The sequence below is a fragment of the Pan paniscus genome, chromosome 3 (genome assembly GCF_029289425.2).
Source record: "Pan paniscus chromosome 3, NHGRI_mPanPan1-v2.0_pri, whole genome shotgun sequence".
In the NCBI taxonomy this organism is placed as follows: domain Eukaryota; kingdom Metazoa; phylum Chordata; class Mammalia; order Primates; family Hominidae; genus Pan; species Pan paniscus.
The window spans coordinates 159,271,082-159,292,646 of NC_073252.2; the positions used below are offsets into that span (position 1 = coordinate 159,271,082).

General features: G+C 33.5%; 1 protein-coding gene across 4 annotated transcripts in view; it reads right to left on the reverse strand.

Annotated features, from left to right (window-relative positions):
- FSTL5 (follistatin like 5) overlaps positions 1–21,565 on the reverse strand; it is a 778,780-nt gene that overhangs the window by 70,400 nt on the left and 686,815 nt on the right. For all 4 annotated transcript variants that reach the window (XM_034959355.3, XM_014344780.4, XM_034959354.3 and 1 more), the window contains 2 exons: positions 5,135–5,242; positions 921–1,045 (listed from right to left, as the gene is read on the reverse strand). In XM_034959355.3, coding sequence (XP_034815246.2) covers positions 921–1,045; positions 5,135–5,242 — 233 coding nt within the window. The remainder of the gene's footprint in view (positions 1–920; positions 1,046–5,134; positions 5,243–21,565) is intronic.

Genomic DNA, 21,565 nt, shown 5'->3' on the forward strand with positions numbered 1-21,565 from the left:
TGAATTATGCAGTCTTTCATAATTCTCACAACTGCAATTTTTAGATGATATAATTTTTAATTTAAATAAGGAAACAAATATGCACAATAATCCAATAATGGCTCATATAACATAGCTGGAGCAGTTCCCACACATCAGAATTCACTTGAGTAAAAGGACAAAATCTTTGTTTCAGATTCATTTTTAACATTGCTAAGCAAATATTTTTAAATTGTTTCAATAGATTTTAAAGATACATAATACTAAATATCATGATATGTCAACCTCCTTATTTTAGCATTTAAACCTCTTCTATAAAGCTTTGCAGTTTTATAACTAGAAGTTAATATTACTTTTCCGCCTCTTGTAAATACATCAAGAGATAAAACACACTAACATCTTTTCTCAAAGTGCAGACCTCAAACATTTCATTTCAACTTCTTGTATTTCCTAATACAATTTTATATTAATTACAATATGATCAAAAAATGATGAGAGTGAACAAAATATTTATATTGAATATATTTCTATGACTGTGGCTGCTTCTCCATACCAAGTTTCGGTTAACACTCTCTCCATTTGAGAAGTGATTTTATCTTTTAAATTAGTTATCTTTGGGGGAAATGCCAGCATTTTGTAAGAGCCCATTAAGAAAAATCTTAATGACAATTTGCAAAAACATCGTTAAAGTGATTTTTAAAAATAAAACTGTATTTTCACAAATTCACACCTCTGTTAGGCATAAAGAGGAAACATTTTATGGGAAATTCATCACTAGTGTTGATAAACAAAGGTTCAGTAAGCAGATATGACAAAGCTAAAGCAAGTTCAATTGTACATGTGTATTTGTTTTATATCTAAGTTTCTTTACGATTTCACATGGCTTTCTATTATAATAGAGACAAATCTTTAAAAAGTTGATCACTCAACTTAGCACTTACCTCATATGGGTGATAATGAGTGTTGTGGTGGGAATGAAAAAATCATCCACTCTGTCAAATTGCTTTCCCACTGGTTGGGTGTGGATTGTGTGGTGAGGCACATTCCCACTGGCCAGGGTAATTACCTAAAGAGAACACACCTTGGTTAGACCTCAACGATGCAGTCACTTCATAGTATAAGCTTTAATTTTATTTAGAGATGAAATAAATGTTTCTGGCAGTTGTTTGCATAGACTTTATGCCATCCTCAAAATCAATATATTATTACACAAATTACAATTCTGTGACTGTTTTGCTTATTTTCAATATAGAAACTTGTTTCTATAAAGAAAAAAATAGAAAAATATTTGTCTTGAACAATTTCAGCTTAAAATATAAAATAAATAGGCATATAAGCAACTTCTTCATTATAAAAATCCTAATCTTCTTATAAAGAGAAAAATAAATGCAAACATACAGGTAATGTGTGATATTAGGACAAAATCCCTCCAGTATAACATAACTGGCAACATAGTTTTAAAAACTCCAAAATAAATCATATGAGACATTTTACATTTTTAAAATCTTGGAATACATAAAACCATATTTTAAAACGTTTTCCTCCTATCATTGAAAAATAACCGGTTTACGTGTTTTAATAAAAGAGATTTCATCTTTAATAATGAATTGTTTTTTAAACTTTTATAGTCCTTTAAAGAAAAGGTCAACTACATTTAAACTAGTTTATTTCCCTAATTCCATTAGTTACCAAATCCTATTAGTTCTTTCTTCAGATCTGTTTACACCCCTGTAAACTTTCATTGTTCCTACTGCACAGCCATTGTTCTGGTAGCCTTCTAAAGGGCTTTTTTCCTGCCTTTACTTTATCCGCTTTTAAATACTTTCTACATATGGCCCTCAAAGTAACTTCCTAAACTACTAAGTTAAAGTGATTCTCCCTCAAGACTAAAACTTCTCCTTTGGTTTTTATGACAAGATTTTATTTTATAATTTTTAGTTTTAGAGTTAGTTTGTTTTTCCTAAAGGGTAATTTCTCTTCATCTAAATGAATATACTTTCATTGAGTTCCATCGGAATCCCTCCTGGCTGGGGCCCACTTCCTGAACAATAGCAAAATGGAAGGCTTCTATTTCAAGTTATTTCCTGGGAATATTTTATTCTCTAATTATTGTGCATTTGATAAGACATTAATTATATTCCAATTGTGAAATTAGTGGATTACAGATTCATTATAATTTTTAAGGCAGTATTTTGAAATTTTTGTAAGACACATATGACTTTTAAAAGTAAAATAAATAAATTATGATAAATCCTTGAGAATCCACCTGAGGACACTAATTGGAAAATATTGTCATATATCTAAAATTATGACACCTAGTCTCTATTAATTATAAATATCTCAGAAAATACATATTTTGCTTTCGTATTTGACGAAGACGTATGGATAAAATTATAATAAAAATTAAAACACAAAGAAAAAGATAAGTAGAATTTTCTGATCCTTGAGAACATGCTTCAGCATCGATTTCTCTTCCAGCCTAATCTTTTAACATGATGGCATGGGAAACACTATAGCCACAATGAGGGCTTGCCCATATTTTTGGTTTTGTGAATTCAGTTTCTCCAAAGGAAGCATATCTTAACTTCCACTTCCTTTGTGAATGTTTCCTGATAATCTTTTGGGAGACAATTATCCATGAACATTTTGACATTTCTGCAAAGTCAGGTCTTTCATAGCAAAGAGCATTGGCAAACTTGGTTTAAGTCTAATGGCATAGCAAAAATGCCTTGGAGACTAGTGATAGTGGCTTGCTCATGAGAGATTTAGAGAATTATCTCCTTTGAACCATTTACTGACATTCAAGGGAATTGACCTACTCTTCTTCTTCCAGGGGAAGATTTTCATACATTCTAGAGTAATGATGATTATCTCTCCAGACAGAGGATAGGCTGATATGCTAGCAGCCTAAAAAAACGTAGAGACTTATAATTCTAGGGTCCCACTTCTTTCGTGCAACTGTGCTGAACATTCAGGCTAGCATTAGGCTCTCCACGTGACCCAAAGTTGATTATGGCTGAGGCATAAACACTAACATGATCCATGAGTGAGAAATGGCCTATTCTCTGATCCAGAGATCTTGTGTTTCCTATCATATTGTTTGCCAATCAATGAATCAATCAATCTACCTATCTATCTAATCAAGCTTATATCTATATTCATATAACATACACACATATAAACCTTATGTAAATAAATCTTCTTGTGTATACCTTTTTAAAGGACACTTCTCAATTCCTACACTTTATTTTATATTTTCAGTTGTGACATTTACCTTCCACTCCCACCTGGCAAATATTTTTATAATTTACCATAGTCTATCAGCACAAAATATGTTTTATTAGGCATTCAGAGAAAAATAAAGAACCCATTTTTAGATGGTTGAATAATGTGTGGGAAGAATACCTCCAGAAGGCTTTTTTCTGTGTACAATGTCAAAGGAATTTGTCTAAACTATTTTGTGGTGGAACTGCAACACTGGGAAAGTTGTTAATCTATCCAAGTAGCATGAATCAAAGGGGAGAGGGAGGGATCAATTCTGAAGAAAATTGTATAATAAAAATATATGCAGCTTTAGTTTTTTAAAAGAAAGACATGAAAAAATTAAACTTTTATGTTATACTGATCTTAAAGTTAATAGTGTATTAAAATAATTTATAAGAATATTTTCTAAAAAATCATATATATTGACCTGTTTTATTTATCTTGCAAAGAGTATACTTAAATACAAAATCTCAATTAACAAGCACCTATTACCATATTGTGATAGATGATTCTAAAAGTTGCCCACTGTGAAGACTGTGCTTTTTCAATCAAGAGATTGGCTCTATCACTCCATCCTCTTGAATCTGGGCAGGCAATGTGACTTGCTTTGATGAATATGATGTAGCAAAATTGGCTTTATATGCATTTTGAAGCCCATACCTCAGCTGGTCTTGTAGCTTCCACTTTTGTAACCTAAAACCATTATGCTGTGAAGATGCAGTGTGAGCGTCACATGCAGGGGACACAAGGCACCCAGCTGAGCACCATCACCATGAGATAGACATGAGGGTGAGGCCATTCTGAACCTTCCAACTCTAGCCAAGTTATCAGGTAACTGGAGCCCACGAGTGCTCCCAGATCACATCAGCAGAGCTGCCCAGGTAGCCAACTCACAGAATTCTGAGTCATCCTTTAATTTTAAGACCTCACATTCTGAGAGTGGATTGATTTGCAAAATAAATAACCAAAATACTATAATATTTTTTCAATGTTTCAAATGACACATATTTCTAGTGAATATAAAATGATCCATCATTATGCTAGCTATATTAAAATATTCTATTTACATAAAACTGTCATTTGTAAGTTAAATATTGCAATACTGAAAATAACTCAGAAATATTGAAAGTCTTGGTAGTGACAACTGATTAAAATAAAATTATTTCATTTAAAAGAATTTATTTTAAAATGTCCAAAAGTTAATAATTTGGGGTCTTGTTAAGAGGGGGATATTCAAGGCAGTAGCAAAATCGCAAAGCATTTTGAAAAATACTGTAATATAAAGCACATTTCCAGGGCCAAAAATTCCTTCCCATTCCCTTTCTGTTTCTGCTTAAACTTGTAATTATAAAAGGCTAAGGACTGCTCCAAAGGGTCATGACCAAAATGCAGATTTTCTTTTTCTGTATCTGTGAAGTTCTCATATAAACAACTTCAAGGCAGAGGCAAAATCCATAAGAATAACACCACTATTCTTCCTTTAGAAATAAGCCTCTCCTCAGATAACAGAATATTATCTGATTAGAGAAAAATGGAGAAGGCCTTGAAGCTTTTGCTGTCGAACTCTCTTTGTGTCTATTGTACTTGCCTTACCAAAATTGTTAAAAAGTAAATTATGACTTTCTTTTCCTCCTAATGGCATCAGCTTTGTCGCTATAGGTTATTCTTTTCGCATATAAATATAACCTTTAATACATATTATCTATGATTTTTCCCAGTCCAAAAGTACATGAGTGCCAACTTTTTTGCCCTTTTCTGTGCGTATCTAGTTATGATTAAAGCTGTAGTCCTCAGATGGAAAAATATCATGGTTAAATGATCACAAATATCCAATAAAATGTTGAAAGCTTTAAAGATTGTTATTTTCTCTAATATACTGAAATGTACTTACCTGTAGTGTTGGTGATGTCTTCTCCAAGGTACCCCAGCTTAGCACCCAGACTTGATCATGTGATTTGTCATAGTGTAATTTAACTGGGACAGGGTCTGTGCTCACTGCCTACAATAAAGAAGAATTGAAAAAAATGTTTTAGACTGAACTATTAGTTTAAAGCTAGGCCAGAAATTATGAAGATTCTAATTTAGATGTCAGATTAAAAATTTAATTTGCCAAATATATAATTTCCTAAGCCCTTATTTGATATTTGAAAATATCATACTTTATTCATGTATATTCATATACATGAATAAAGTATTATCTTTCTAAATTTTTTATCATATACAATTATCACAATTATCATATACATGATAAATATTTTGTTTATCATTTGCGCAACTGTACACAGCTTTCAGTTCATTCATTACCTATGCACATTGTGAGATGGGGAGAAGCTATTTAGAAACTCAAGATATAAAAGATTAATATATTCATTTTAATTAAGTGTTGAATACAGGTGAGAACTATGTTTACACTATTAGATTTATTTTATCCCAATTCGGATTGCAAGATTTTACTATCTGTAATGTTAAAATGCCAACAATCTGATACATGGCTGTAATTCTAACAAATGATCAGCTAATTAAGTTTCCTTAATGAGAAATTCAAAACCACAGAAGAAAAAAGAATTCTTTTTTTATGCACCATGCTTGGTATGAAAATGTGTTTTTTTGCTAATATTTATAATAATATGTATAATATTTATAATATTTAGCATTTACTTAAAACAAAATTCTCAGAAAACAAATTGATGCCAGGAAGTTATTTCACTCACCTTAATTTTATGCTATTCATATTACAAGCTAACACCACTTAAAATTAATTTCCAGGAGTAGGTACTTATATATTTTCTAACTATGTAACATAAAACAAATTGTATCCAGTAAAGCAAACTTTATCCAACAGTGAAAGCATTTCTTCCCAAAGCTCTATTAAATATCCTTAGAGAATTTTCTTTTTTTTCTTTTTTCTTTTCGTTTTTATTATTATTATTATACTTAAAGTTCTAGGGTACATATGCACAACGTGCAGGTTTGTCACATATGTATACATGTGCCATGTTGGTGTGCTGCACCCGTTAACTCCTCATTTACATTAGGTGTATCTCCTAATGCTATCCCTCACCCCTCCCCCCACCTCACAACAGGCCCGGGTGTGTGATATTCCCCACCCTGTGTCCAAGTGTTCTCATTGTTCAATTCCCACCTATGAGTGAGGGATGAAGCTAGAAACCATCATCCTTAGAGAATTTTCTAAGTACTTATCCATAATGCAATGTTCTTCTCAGCGCATTAGTAACAGGTAAACTATTGTTGTGGTTGGAAATATGGAAATGTATATTTTAAATTAAATGTTAACAATTAAGTCTCACTAAGGCATCTCTTTTCGAAAATAATGCCCTTCATTTTGCCTATTTAACATTCTCAGTATTCTTGGATTACTGGAATAATTATTGGATTTCGGAGGAAACTCACTTAACCATTTTTTATATTAGTGTCTTTACCCCTTTTTTCCTGGCTAAGAGAGTCACTATACTGTTTTGGGATCAGATGGGCAGCAATATCCTCAGGGAAGGTAGCTCACTTGGCAAGCACCACAGATCCAAGGAAATGACTGATTCTATTTCCTTTTGACTGATACTGAGTTTCCCAGCCTCTTCAGAGGCTAAGAGTGGTCACATTGCATACTCTGTATGTATTGCATACTCTGCATACAATACAGAGTATTGCATACTCTGCATACAATACAGAGTATTGCATACTCTGCATACAATACAGAGTATTGCATACTCTGCATACAATACAGAGTATTGCATACTCTGTATGTATTGTAGTTTCTGTATTGTAAAGATTAATATGATGCATGATTTCTGAGACTAATACTCCATTCCATCAACAGAGATAACAGAAGGCTTCCTTCCACCACATGTTCTCTTATTTCCCGCTTCCAGTGCTGTCCTATGAGGATATTAAGCCTCTAGTTTCCAAAGTCATTTTGAGGCCATGAAGCTATTAGGTTAAGAGGAAAAGGCCGGGCGCGGTGGCTCACGCCTATAGTCCCAGCACTTCAGGAGGCTGAGGCAGGCGGATCAGGAGGTCAGGAGATCGAGACCACGGTGAAACCCCGTCTCTACTAAAAATACAAAAAAAAAAAAAAAAAAAAAAAATCAGCCGGGAGCTGTGGTGGGCACCTGTAGTCCCAGCTGCTCGGGAGGCTGAGGCAGGAGAATGGCATGAACCTGGGAGGCGGTCTTGCAGTGAGCCAAGATCACGCCATTGCACTCCAGCCTGGGCGACAGAGAGAGACTCTGTCTCAAAAAAAAAAAAAAAAAAAAAAAAGAGGAAAACCCAATACTTTGAGGGTGCAGAGGAGAAAAATAAAAGGAAACAATTCTTTATAACCTTGAGTTGCTACACAAACGTAGAACAGCTATTCCCAGACTTGATGTTATTTAGGTAATTAAATAGCTTTATTGCTTAAGGAATAGTTAATCTGGATTCTGTTAATTGTGTTAGAATGCCAGATGTTTCATTTAAATTTTTTCATGTACTAATCAATAATTTCAGTGCATATATAGCCCTAAAAAGTCATCATTAATCAATACACTGATGACAAAGCCATAAGATTCCTTTGATTTTTCATATTTCCCTTTCTATGTTAAACTTAATCTATGTGTGAATGTAATAGCCTATTTTGCATGCAGCTTTAAATGGAATAATCTTTAGATCTTTAAAATGTTAAAGATAAGATAGCTCAACACAAATGACAAAAGCAACAGTAAAAAAAAAAATCTCATTGTTATTTAATTGTAAGACTATATCAAAGGTCTGTAAGTAACGGTAAGGATCTGGGAACAATTTGAATGAAAATTTCCAGTTTGCCAGCTCTCACAAATTGCTTTTCTTTTCACCAGGCCTTTCATAAGTATTATCTTATAGAGACATACTACAAACCATAGGTTAGGCTAACACCTACATTTAATGGGATAAGGAAACTGAGAATCAGTCTTGTTGGGGGTCCTCCAGCCAATAACAAGGACAGCTGGGATCTGATAGTCTGTGTTCCTTTCCAATGTGGGAACCTCTCTGCATATGAAAGACACTCCCTCTTAGTTGATTGTTTATTCCTGGGAATGTGTGGATATGTTGCTCTCTTATTTATGCCTCATGTATAAAAAACATTGCTTTGGGTCTTTTTCCTCTATTGGAGGTTAACAAGAAAACCAACGGGCTCAAATACATGCCGTCATCCCTGCAAGCAATAAAATCCTAATGGAGAATCACTGAAAGTCAGTATAGATCATGTTTATGAGCATTTATTCTGAAGCCAATTTCAAACTTTAACTCTTTCACTTACATTAAAATAATAATGATGACAACAATAATAATAATAGTACCTTGGGAAGTTACTAAATTTTTCTGTGGCTCAGTTTTTTTCTACAATAAAATGGAGACTGTAATAATACCTGCGTCAAAGGGTTATTGTGAGTATTAGGTGAGATAGTAAAGTACTCAGCGTGTGCCTGGTGAATATTAAGTACCATGGAAATACCACTCATACTACTACTACTACTACCATTAGAAACAGTAATTGAGCTAGATGTTTTAGTGACTGTTAGCATCATAATGTTTCAAGGTTAGATGTGCAGTATCTTTAGTAAGTGAAAGAACTGAGACCTAGAAGAGAAAATAAACCTGTTTCTGTCCTTGAAGAATTTACAGACTAGAGGGTGAAAAGAGCACTTAAAATAACTTGATGTGTGTCACAAAAAAAATAAAAAAATAAGGACCACGCACTACAAAAGCTCAGAGGAAGAAGTACAATGCAGGATAAAATATAAGGAAAAGAGGTAAGGCTTTCATTGAGCCTTAAAGAACGAATATTTTTATGAATGGAAAGAGAATATTTTTAAAAGTTAACTTATGAAAATATTTTACAGGAAGTGTCAGAAAGCAGTTCATGATGAACTGCCTTCAAATAAATTAGGATATACCTATTTGGAGGAAAAAAATATCAGCCAATTTTCAAAATAATTTCTGACTTTGAAAAATGTCTGCTCAACGATTTCCAAAAGTTTTGAACATTTTGTTTCAGCATTTCAAAAGCTTTGCATTAAATTCAGTTATTTTGCTGTCTGGTTATAAAAGTTCACCAGAACTGAAAAAGATATGCAGATCAAAATAAAAAAAGTAATATAACATACTTTATTTGGAAAAATTGTAATTTTCAAGAAAATTTATTTATAAGTTTTCGTGTATAAAATAACACATTTTATACAGGAAACATTTATATGATTTTCATCAACAGAATCATATATTAATGATAAAAATATTTCCAAATGACTATCTTCAGGATAATACTTCCATGACCCAATTTTCAGTCAGAAAAGCTGGTATGTTACTATTAATACCATCAACTTTGGCAAGGGAATAAATAATGCACTGGATTTTACAAAATACCTGCTCGTATGCTCTTGAAACTGACTTTAAAGAATCAGTAAATTTAGAACAATTGGTTTTTATAGAACAGAAGGGCAATATTTTTGACACTTACAAAATTTTGTTTTTGCCACAGACAACTTCTGAACTTCTTTGTCACAAGTGTTGAAATGGTTCTCCACATGTTATGCAAAGGATTACAAAGATTCTGTCATTCTTGACTGCCGTCTTCCTCCCATACTTCACATCCTCAGGAAATGCAATTGAATCTACCTTCTAAATGATGATCCCTTTGCAATATCTCTACTATCCCCATGAACACAGTCACCATTATCATTATCACATGGTGTCTAACTTCTTACCTTATACTCATCAGTCTTTCTCATAAATTTGTCTGAGTGATTTTTTTTTTCATTCTTTAAGCATCAGGCAAGTCATGACAGTAATCAGCTCCAAACTGTCAGTTTTTGGAATAGACAAATTGTGTGTTGGGTTTTACAAAATACCGGCTAGGATACTCTTGAAATTTACAGCCTCTTCTAATTTCTTTTAGAGTGAAAGCCAAAAGTCATTATAATGACCACCTAGCCTTACCTGAACTGACACCTCCCCAGTCTTCTCTAGCCTTGTCGCCGACTACACTTTCCTTGATGTCTCTGATACAGAATCTCCTGGCCTCCTTTGCTGTTCATCCAATATGTCAGCCATGCTTCTGCCTTTTGGAGGGTCTTTCCTTGAAAAGTTCTTCCATAGAATCCCAATGCCTGCTTCCTCATCTTTGCTCATAATTGACTTTCTCAGCACAGCCAGCTTGATCACCCTATTTAATAATCAAACCCTCCTTCCCTGTGTGCATACCTCTTCTCCTCAGCTTTCCCAAGCCCTCCTGTCCTTGCTCCACAGTTTTACATTTTCCAAAAGCACTTACCTCCTTACATATGGCATAGTTTGTATTTTAGTATATTTATTTCTTATTGTCTGCCTCATCTAATAGATTCTATGCTCCCAGAAGTTAAGCTTTTTGTGTTTGTTTAGGTCAATGATATAAACCATGCACTTAGAATAATACTTAGTGAAATAGTATTCTCAATTTATAATTAATAAACTTCTTAGTCTACTTAATTGTAAAACGTAAGCTGCAAAATTTTGTAGCATGGCAACTAATTATTATTATTAAGATCATGATCATTATTGTTATTATTTATTTTCTTAAAAAATTTCTCCTCTGATGTTGAAATTGAGATTATTATTTTATTTAACAAAAATAATTGTACTCCTGCACCAGACTTATACAACCTGGCTCTTTTAATGAGGTATTTTACAGATACCTTATTTGTATGAGACACAAATTTCAAAAATTTAATTTTCATAACAATCTTTTTGTTGAAGTATGCACTATTGTCATCCCTTTTATAGGGATAAAAGTAAACAGAAGACTAAGAGTACTATTGTTGATGCCTTCATATTGTAAAATTCCCACTTTCTTCTCAAGACACTAGAGTTCACTATATGTTACCTGACCATCCAACATACAGATAAATTCAGGCCTTCAATATTGGTCCTTATAGTAGCTTTTTATTAAATAAAATAAGACTTTTTTAAGATTAAAAAATTGTGAACAAATGTCATAGGATTCTCTTCCCATAACTAGTCACCTGTAAGTTCTTTGGGTTTCACGTGCTCCACTTTGGAGACCATTGGTGTGCACATTTTTTGTTTATGCAGTCACCATTTAATTTAGGAAAAATGACATGAAGTAAATGCATTATTCAGGAATATATAATTACAAAAAAGCATTAGTTATGTGCTCATATTTTATTTCAAAATTAACCTATATAATGCTCATTTATTGCTTACTGTAATTTACATTAAAAAGATAAAGATGGGATCTTCCTAGTTGCCCAGGCTGGCCTCCAACTCTGGTCACAAGCAATCCTCCCACCTCAGTTTCCCAAGCAGCTACAGACAAGTGCCACCACAACCGGCAGTATAATTTACACTTGACTACCCAAATTTATTTTGCTAGAAAAGTTGTTTTCAAACTGTCTTGAGAAGCCTATGGAAATGAGACTTACTTGTAGCTGGCAATTTGAACCTCCATCATAATAGAACAAAGGGGATCAGTTTGCATCTATTGAATTATTCTGTAAGATTTTATTTAAGTGATAGCTTCCAATTATATATTGGAAATTTCTCTCCTACATAATGATCATTAAAAGAAATGTTGTTCACACTGTAGCCTTTGCTTAGCCTGGTGATATTGAGATTATTAATTTACAATCCCTCTTCTGCAGTTTTATTGAATTATTAAACACTTTCAAAAAAGTTTCGAATAATAATTTTTAAAATTGTACTCAATTAATAGTAGTGATTTATACATTGAAGTTCTAGAATCTACATTTCTTAGTTTCTCAGACAAGCACTGTTTTCAGTGTTATATTGTCATGATGAATGAACTTTTTACCCTATTGCTTTGTATGTTAACATAAAATATATAGTGAAATAATAAAAAAGTGATTTGTTGTAGCTTTATACACATATTGATAAAAGAAATTTTTCTTTAACATTTTAAAACATTGTTGAAGGATACTCAATTTATTTACATTATGAGATTTTTTATTTCTTTTGTTGCTATCTAAACTCCCTCACAATCCCAACATACACAGTATTAAAAATTCATCAATATTTCTTGAGGGGGTGCATATACAACAAAGTTAAAACACATGATACCCTATTCATGGACAAGTTGTATCAACTTCTAAATATGAAATACTGATAATAGCAGCAAAGATACACAGAACTTGCGGTTTGGTCTTGACATGAAGGAACAGTGAAGCACAGCTTGTTTATCAGTCTGACAAGGAAAGTACCAGCTGGCTAATTAAGTGAACCTAATTTAAAATAATGATGCAGTTCTCAAGATAATACGCTAATGGCTGGAGGAGACTGCTGATAATACTTAAGAGTACTCCCGGGGTGTTACAATAAGCCCCTTCTGCATCCAAGCAGAACTTGATCGTACTCCATAGACCATAAAATGAGGTCAGTTGTTTACCAGCTAATCTTTTATACTACACAACATCACCTCTATGACATTCTTACAAAAACTTTGATGGTGAGAAAAGCAATAATTGAAACAATTTGACATTTAAAGCAACACCAAGTTTATAGATTCCATTAAAAAAAGTGACCTTTACTTTTTAGCTGCAGATAAAAATGATACTGATGTATTTGCTGAAAACAAATACACCAATGATCTCCTAATGCTAATAATTTATTATAGTTTTTAAAATATTATGTTGTCATAAAATATTTCTCATTTTAATAATATGTAAAATTCAGTTTAAATTTTAAAGAATGTTTAGTTCCAAAATACACATTTAATACCAGTCCACACAGTCAAATACATGCAAAAATCAGAATATCATTTCATGGATGAGGATAGCATGAAATACTAGGGGATCAGTTGGACTGGACTGAAAAAGAAAACTTCAAAGTTTAAATTTCAATAACTGTAACATTATTTTCTTTATTGTTATTTTTTTCAAGAAGGCATTTTGATTTTTGGACTTCACTGCCTCATTTCTATGTCCATACTATGTATAATGTATACCACTTTTTATAATGTTTGGGAAATAATTAACTAAATTTTGATTACAATTAGTATTCTTAGTTGCCTCTGTATAATATACTCAGATTAGAAAAAATAGGTAAATAAAAGCACATCATACAGTAAGGAAGTAAAACATCATTTGGATACAAAAAAGTCTAACTTTGAATCTAGGCTCAGTTGACAAAAGTGGTCAAATTGAGAATTGATGCTTTACTTTTTACAAAATTAACTTTGTACTTTGCAGTTCACTATAAATGTAAATGTGTGATGTCTTTATACACTTAGGTTACTAGGATGATTAATTTATAAAACAGAAGTCAATATCTTTGTCTGTAAAACTGACCATTTTACATGTTGTTTTAAATTTGGGAAAAACCTCAAGAGGATTTAAAATTCTAAAAGATGAATTATTTTCAAGTATAAAAATGGAGTCATTAGCATATTCATAATTCAACTTTAAGCATGTACTCTGAGGACTAAAATTCACATACTCCTAAGGTAACGTTAAGACAAATATAAGGATGTGTTATTTCACCCAGCAGGTAAGAGAGTTATGGAACTCATTATCTAAAGAGGCGCACAGGCTGAAATTATACGTGGCTGCAAAAAAGAGAGCTTAGGTAAATTCAAAAATAGCAAAACTTACATTTTTTAAAAGATAAATGTATATATTTTGGTAGCATATATATAAAACTTGAGGTAGTTATCTACAGTCAACAACATGCCTCAAAAGTAGTTTATCTCTCAGAAAGAATACTACACAGATGTACCAGTATGGAAATTTTCATTCCATATACTCGGGAGATCACTAAATTTCTATACAATAGTTTGTCCAGAATGGCCCACATAATTCAGTTTTTATTTCACTCTCCTTCTTTCTAGCAAGGTATTTAATAGCTCTCATAATTGAAAGCCCTTTTTTTACAATTGACAGGTACTAATCAACCCCATCATACACTTCTCCAGAGCTGAGTGAGCGACCCCCACTACATACTACTGCCTCTGTGTTTTGCTTCAAGGATTAAGTGCCTAATTTTTTTTTTTTACAATAGGAACATATTTGATATGTTGCTTTTGGTTCTGTTTTCCTAATGGAGGGCAGCTATAGAAAGTGAGGCAATAAGGCTGATAAAGGGTGGCATGGGACAGAATGTATCAAGAGAAGGTTAGGATTTGTCTTTGATAGTAGGATATCTGAGAACACACAGTGACTATTAGAAAAACCTGAATTATAGCAGCAGGTCTACACTGGCTTTTTAGATTGCTGTCAGCAAGCATATTCCTCAGGATAGTTGAGAATGTACTGTTACCCAGAGCATGCGGAAAGAAAAAAATGGGAAATCAACTGCTTAGTTAATGAAGATACATGTTTTTAGATTAACAAGATAATCGTTTTTTGTTTAGTATTTCTAAGTCAGTTCATTTGGTCAGTCATAAAATCATTTTTTCTTGATTTCTTCTTGTGTTTCATGTCATTAACTTATATTTTCTCTTTAATTTGGCCCCTCATATTCTTCTTAAATTTTACTAGCATGATTTTAACTTAATATTTTCTTAGTTGCTTTTATTATCTGTAAGACTGTGTGTATACCTTTTCTTTCATTCAATTCTGATAGTATTAATTGTGACTTTTGTTCTTGTCCTTTGCCAAAATTTCCAGATTTATCTATTTCATTAGTATTTTTTTCATTTTTTAAAACTTTGGTAGATAAATTTAACATGAAATTTACCATCTTAACCATTTTTAAGTGTACTGAAATATGTTCATAATTCTGTGTAATCATCATCCCTATGAATCTCCATAATTCTTTACCTTGTAAAATGGAAACATTATAGTCATTAAACAACAATTCCTCAATTCTGCCTCTTCCGAGCCCTGGAAACTACTATTCTACTTTCAGTCCCTATTATTTTCACTACTCTAATTACCTCATATAAATGGAATCACACAGTTTTTGTCTTATTATGACTGGCTTATTTCACTTGGCATAATGTCCTCAGATTACACCCATGTTGTAGCATATTTCAGAATTTCTTTCCCTTGTAAGGCTGTATAATATTCCATTGCATTTATAAAGCATATTTTATCTATTCATCTGTCAACAGACACTTGAGTTACTTCCACATGATAATTCTATTTTTAATTTTTTAAATAACCACCAGTCTCTCAAAGCAGCTCCACCATTTTATATTCCCAACAATAATGCACAAGGGTTTCAATCTCGTCAACCCCTTGCCAAAACTTATTTTTTGTTTGATAGTAGCCATCCTAATGGGTATGAGGTGACATCTCATTGAGTTTTGACTTACATTTCCCTAATGATTACTTATATTGGTCATCTTTTTATATGCATATTGGCTATATGTATAACGTCTTTGAAAAATGTCTATTGAAGTTCTTTGCCCACTTTATTTATTTATTTATTTTTTTGAAGTGGAGTCTCCCTCTGTTGCCCAGGCTGGACTGCAGTGGTGCCATCTCGGCTCACTGGAAGCTCCGCCTCCCGGGTTCACGCCATTCTCCTGCCTCAGCCTCCTGAGTGGCTGGGACTACAGGCGCCCACTACCATGCCCGGCTACTTTTTGTTTGTTTGATTTTAGTAGAGACGGAGTTTCACTGTGTTAGCCAGGATGGTCTCAATCTCCTGACTTTGTGATCCACCCGCCTCAGCCTCCCAAAGTGCTGGGATTACATTTGCCCACTTTTGAATCCAGTTTTGGTGATTTTTGTGGTTGAGTTTTAGGAGTTCTCTATATACATTGGATAGTAATCCCTTAACAGATATATGATTTGCATATATCTTCTTCTATTATGTGGGTTGTCCTTTTACTTTTCACTCTGTTAATATTATCTTTGAATGAATAATTTTTTAAAAAAATTATTAAGTCCAATTTATGTAATTTTTCTTTGGTTGCTTGTGCCTTTGTTGTCACATCTTAGATATCCTTGCCAAATCCAATAGCATAAAGTTTTTGCTCTTTCGTCTAACAGTTTAAATTTTGCACCTGAAATTTAGGTCTTTTATTAATTTTGTGTTCGTTTTTATTTATGGTGTTATGTAAGGTTCCAACTTCATTCTTTTGCATGTGGACATCCAGTTTTCCCAGCATCACTTGTAGAAAGACTGCCATTGCCCCACTGAATGGTCTTGGCACCCTTATAAAAAAAATTGACTATATATGTTTATTTATGAATTTTCTATTCCATTCTATTATTCTGTATACCTGTCTTTATGCTAGTACTACACAGTTTTGATTATTGTAGCCTTTGCAGTAAGTTTTGACACAAGAAAATGAGAGTACTCCAGCTTTGTTCTTCTTTTGCAAGAATATATTTGCTATTTAGGGTCCCTTAAGATTCCATATGAATTTTAAGATGAGCTTCTCTATTTCTGCAAAAAAAAAGTCTTAGGGATTTTGATGAGAATTTCACTGAATCTCTAGATTGCTTTGAGTACTACTGACATCTTAACAATATTGAGTCTTTCAATTCATGAACATGGGTTGTTTTCCCATTTATATATCTCCTTTAATTTCTTTCAGCAATATTTTGTAATTTCCCTTGTATGTCTTTCACCTTCTTTGTTAATCTCTATGTATTTTACTCTTTATTATGCTATGACAAGTTGAACTGTTTCCATAATTCTATTTGCAATTTGTTTATTATTAGTGTATAGAAATGCAACAGATTTATGCATGTTCCTTTCTATCCTGATACTTTATTGAATTCATTCATTAGTTCTAATAGTGTTTTGCATAATTTTTAGGGTTTTCTACATGTAAGATCATGCCATCTGCAAATAATTTTGCTTATTCCTTTTTAACTTGGAAGGCTTTTATTCATCTTTCTAGGCTAATTGTTCTGGCTAGAAGCCAATACAATGTTAAGTAGAAGTGGCAAAAGTGGGCATCCTTGTCTTTTTCCTGAACTTAGAGGAGAAGCTCAGTCTTTCATTGTTGAATTTTTTCCCACATGGGTTTTATATGTTGTCATAGTTTCTTCCCATTCCTAGTTTTTTGAGTATTTTAATGATGAAAGAGTGTTAAATTTTATCACATGCTTTTTTCCATCAATTGAGATGGTCATGTAATTTTTCTCTTTCATTTTGTTAAGTCTGTTTATTACAATGATCTGTTTTTATATGTTGAATCATCCTTGCATTCCAGGAATAAATCCTACTTGGTCATGGGTATGATGTAGTTACGTGCTGCTGAACTTGGTTCGCTAATATTTAGTTGTGTATTTTTACATCAGTGTTCATAAGGCATCTTGAGCTGTGGGTGTGTTTTCTTGTAGTGTTTTTGTCTGGCTTTAGTATCACAGCAATGCTTGCTTCATAGAATGGGTTAGGCAGAATTTACTTCTCTTTAATATTTTTAGTAAGGTTTGAGAAATATTGGTGTTAGTTCTCTTTGAATGTTTGGTAAAATTCAGCAGTGACATCATCAGGTTTAGTGCTTTTCTTTGAGCTATTTTTGATTACTGATTCAATTTTCCTAGCATTTGTAAGTAAATTTATTTTTTTCTATTTTATTTTAAATTAGTCTTGCTGCATTTTGTGTTTCCATAAATTTGTCCATTTTGTGTAGGTTATCCAATTTGACAGCATACAATTGTTCACAGTACTCTCTTATAATCCTTTGCATTATCTATAGAATTGGTATAATAGTAATGGCCCCGCATTCATTTTTGATTTTATTAATTAAAATCTCTTTCTCTTATCCCATCTAGCTAATAGCTTGTCAATTTTCTTGATCTTTTTTTTTTTTTTTTGAGACAGAGTCTCGCTCTGTTGCCCAGGCTGGAGTGCAGTGGCACGATCTTGGCTCACCACAAGCTCCGCCTCCCGAGTTCACGCCATTCTCCTGCGTCACCCTCCGGAGTAGCTGGGACTACAGGTGGTGGCCACCACGCCCGGCTAATTTTTTTGTATTTTTAATAGAGATGGAGTTTCACCGTGTTAGCCAGGATGATCTCGATCTCCTGACCTCGTGATCTGCCCGCCTTGGCCTCCCAAAGTGCTGGAATTGCAGGCGTGAGCCACCGCGCCTGGCCATTTTCTTGATCTTTTTAAAGAACTAACTTTTGGTTTCAATAGTTTTCTCTATTCTCTATTTTATCTTTTGTCTAATTTTTATCAGTTCCTTCTTTCTGCTAGCTCTGACTTTAGCTCTGTTTCTTTTTCTTTCAGTTTTTTTAAGTTGTAAAGATAGGTTGTTGATTTGAGATATTTCTTGATTTTTTTAAATGTAAGTATTTATCATTCTAAATTCCACTCCCCTGGCATCCTTCAGCACTGGTTTTGCCATGTCCCATAAGTTTTGGTCTGTTGTGCTTTTATTTTCATTTGCCTCTAAGTATTTTCTAATTTTCCTCATGATTTTTTTAATCGATTGTTTAAGGTTGTTTTAATTTCCACAATTTAAAAAAAATTCCAATTTTACTTCTATTATGGATTTCTACTTCCACACCATTATGCTGAGATAAGACAATTTTTATTATATGTAACTTTTTTTTTTTTTTGAGACGGAGTCTCACTCTTGCCAGGCTGGAGTGCAGCGGCATGATCTCGGCTCACTGCAACCTCTGCCTCCCGGGTTCAAGCAATTCTCCTGCCTCAGCCTCCCGAGTAGCTGGGATTACAGGAGTGTACCACCATGGCTGGCTAATTTTTGTATTTTTAGTAGAGACGGGGTTTCACCAGGTTGGCCAGGATCGTCTCGATCTCTTGATCTAGTGATCCAACTGCCTTGGCCTCCCAAAGTGCTGGGATTATAGCTATGAGCCACCGTGCCTGGCTGTGTCTAACTTTTAAAATCTATTGAGACTTAATTTCTGGCCTAACATATCATTTATCCTGGAAAATGTTCCATGAGCTCTTGAAAGAAAAAGATATATATACTATTGTCATTAGATAGGGTATTCTGTATTTGTCTGTTAGATCTGTTGGTTTATTGTGATAAGTCCTCTACTCCCATTATTATCTTCTGTCTGGTATTTCTATCAATTATTGACAGTGAGGAATTGATGCTTTCAGTTATCATTGTAGAACTCCCTATTTCTCAATTCTGTCAGCTTTTGCTTCATATGTTTTGATGATTTAGTATTAACTATATGAATGTTTATAATTTTTAAATCTGCTTGCTGTATTGATTTTTTTATTAATAAATTATCTCCCTCTTTGTCTCTTGTAATTTTTTTTTTTTTCTGGGACAGAGTCCCACTCTGTCTCCCATGCTGGAGTGGCACAACCAAAGGTTACTGCAGCTTTAACTTCCAGGCTCAAGTGATGCTCCCACATCACTCAGCTTCCCAAGTATGTGGGACTACAGGTGTGTGTCACCACACCCAGCAAATTAAAAAATGTGTATATAGAGAGACACCATCTCACTATATTGTCCAGGTAGGTCTTGAACTCTTGGGGACACACACTGCCCCTGTCCTGGCCTCTCAAAGTGCTGGTATTAGAAGTGTGAGCCACCACACCAGGCCCTTGTGACTTTTTAAGTCTATGGAGACATATATTAGTATAGTTACCTCTCCGTTTTGGTTACTCAGTGCATGGACTATCCTTTTCAATCCCTTATCTTTCAAACTTTTAGTGTGATTTTACCTAAAGTGAGCCTCCTGTAGACAGCATATAGTTTGATCCTGTTTTTAATCCATTCTGTCAATCTCTTTTGATTAAATAATGTAAGCCATTTATATTTAAAGTACTTAGTGATAAGAAGGCACTTCCTTTTGTTATTTTGCTACATGTCTTCTATATGCCTTACAGATTTCCCCTCTCATTTCCTGCATTATTGTCTTCATTCATGTTTAGTTATTTTTTTGTAATGAAATGTTTAAATTTCTCATTTTCTTTTGTCTATATTCTGCAGCTATTTTCTTTGTGGTTAGCATGGGAATTACACTTAATATCCTAAAGTTATAGCAGTTCTATAATAGCTAAACTTCAATAACATACAAAACTCTGCTCCTTTAACAGCTCCATTCTGATCTCTTTCAGTTATGTCACAAATTACATTTTTGTACATCATGTGCCAAAAAAAACCAAATAATTATTTTAAATGCATTATTTTCTTAAATTATGTAGAAAACAAGAAGGGTTTTTGCAAATCAAAGTTACAATAATAATAACTTTTAGACTAATAATATTTATGCATTACTCTCATATCAGGTAAGAAACAAAAAGTGAAGTTACCAAATTTTATTATAATCATATTAGATTTTGTGATTGTCCATGTATTTGCTTTTATAAAGATCTTTATTTCTTCACATGACTTCAAGTTATTGTGGAGTGGTTTTTTTTTTTTTTTTTTTTTGAGATGGATGGAGTCTCGCTCTCTCGCTCAGGCTGGAGTGCAGTGGCACGATCTTGGCTCACTGCAACCTCTGCCTCCCAGGTTCAAGTGATTCTCCTGCCTCAGCCACCTAAGTAGCTGGGACTACATGCGCCCGCCACCACGCCTGGCTAATTTTTCGTATTTTTGGTAGAGATGGGGTTTCACCATGTTGGCCAGGATGGTCTCAATCTCCTGACCTCATGATCCACCTACCTCAGTCTCCCGAAGTGCTGGGATTACAGGCATGAGTCACTGTGCTCGGCCTGTGTAGTGTTTTGGTTTATTCATATGTTTGTTTCATTTACTTTGCTGGGCTACCTTGAACATTTCTTACAGGACAAGTCTAATTATGGCAAGCAAACTCAGCTATTGTGTATCTGGGAATGTCTTAATTTCTACTTCACTTTTGAAGGACAATTTTTGTGGGATATAAGATCCTTGATTGACTTTTTTTTTTTTGTCTTGTAGTATGCCGAACGTATGGATCCACTGCCTTCTGGCCTCCATAGTTTCTAGTAATAAATCTGATAGAAATCTTATTGAGGATACACAGTATGTGTAGAGTTGTTTCCCTCTTGCTGCTTTCATAATTCTTTCTTTGGCTTTGGCTTTTGAAAGTATAATTCCAACATGTCTTGATGTTGGTCACTTTTGTTTATCTTACTTGGACTTTGTTGATCTTCATGGATGTTTATATTCATGTTTTTCTTCAAATTTGGAAAGCTTTTAGCCATTATTTCTCCAAATATTCTGTTGGCCATTTCTCTCTCTCTTCTCCTTCTGGGACTGCTGCAGTGCATATGTTGGTACACTTGACTGAGTCTCACAGGTCCCTTAGACTTGGTTCACTCCTCTTCAGTTGTTTTTCTTTCTAGTCCTCAGACTCAATAATTCAATTGTCCTATCTTCAAGTTAGTGGATTTTTCTGTCTGCTGAAATCTGCTTTGGAATACCTCCAGTACATTTTTCATTTCAATTATTGTACTT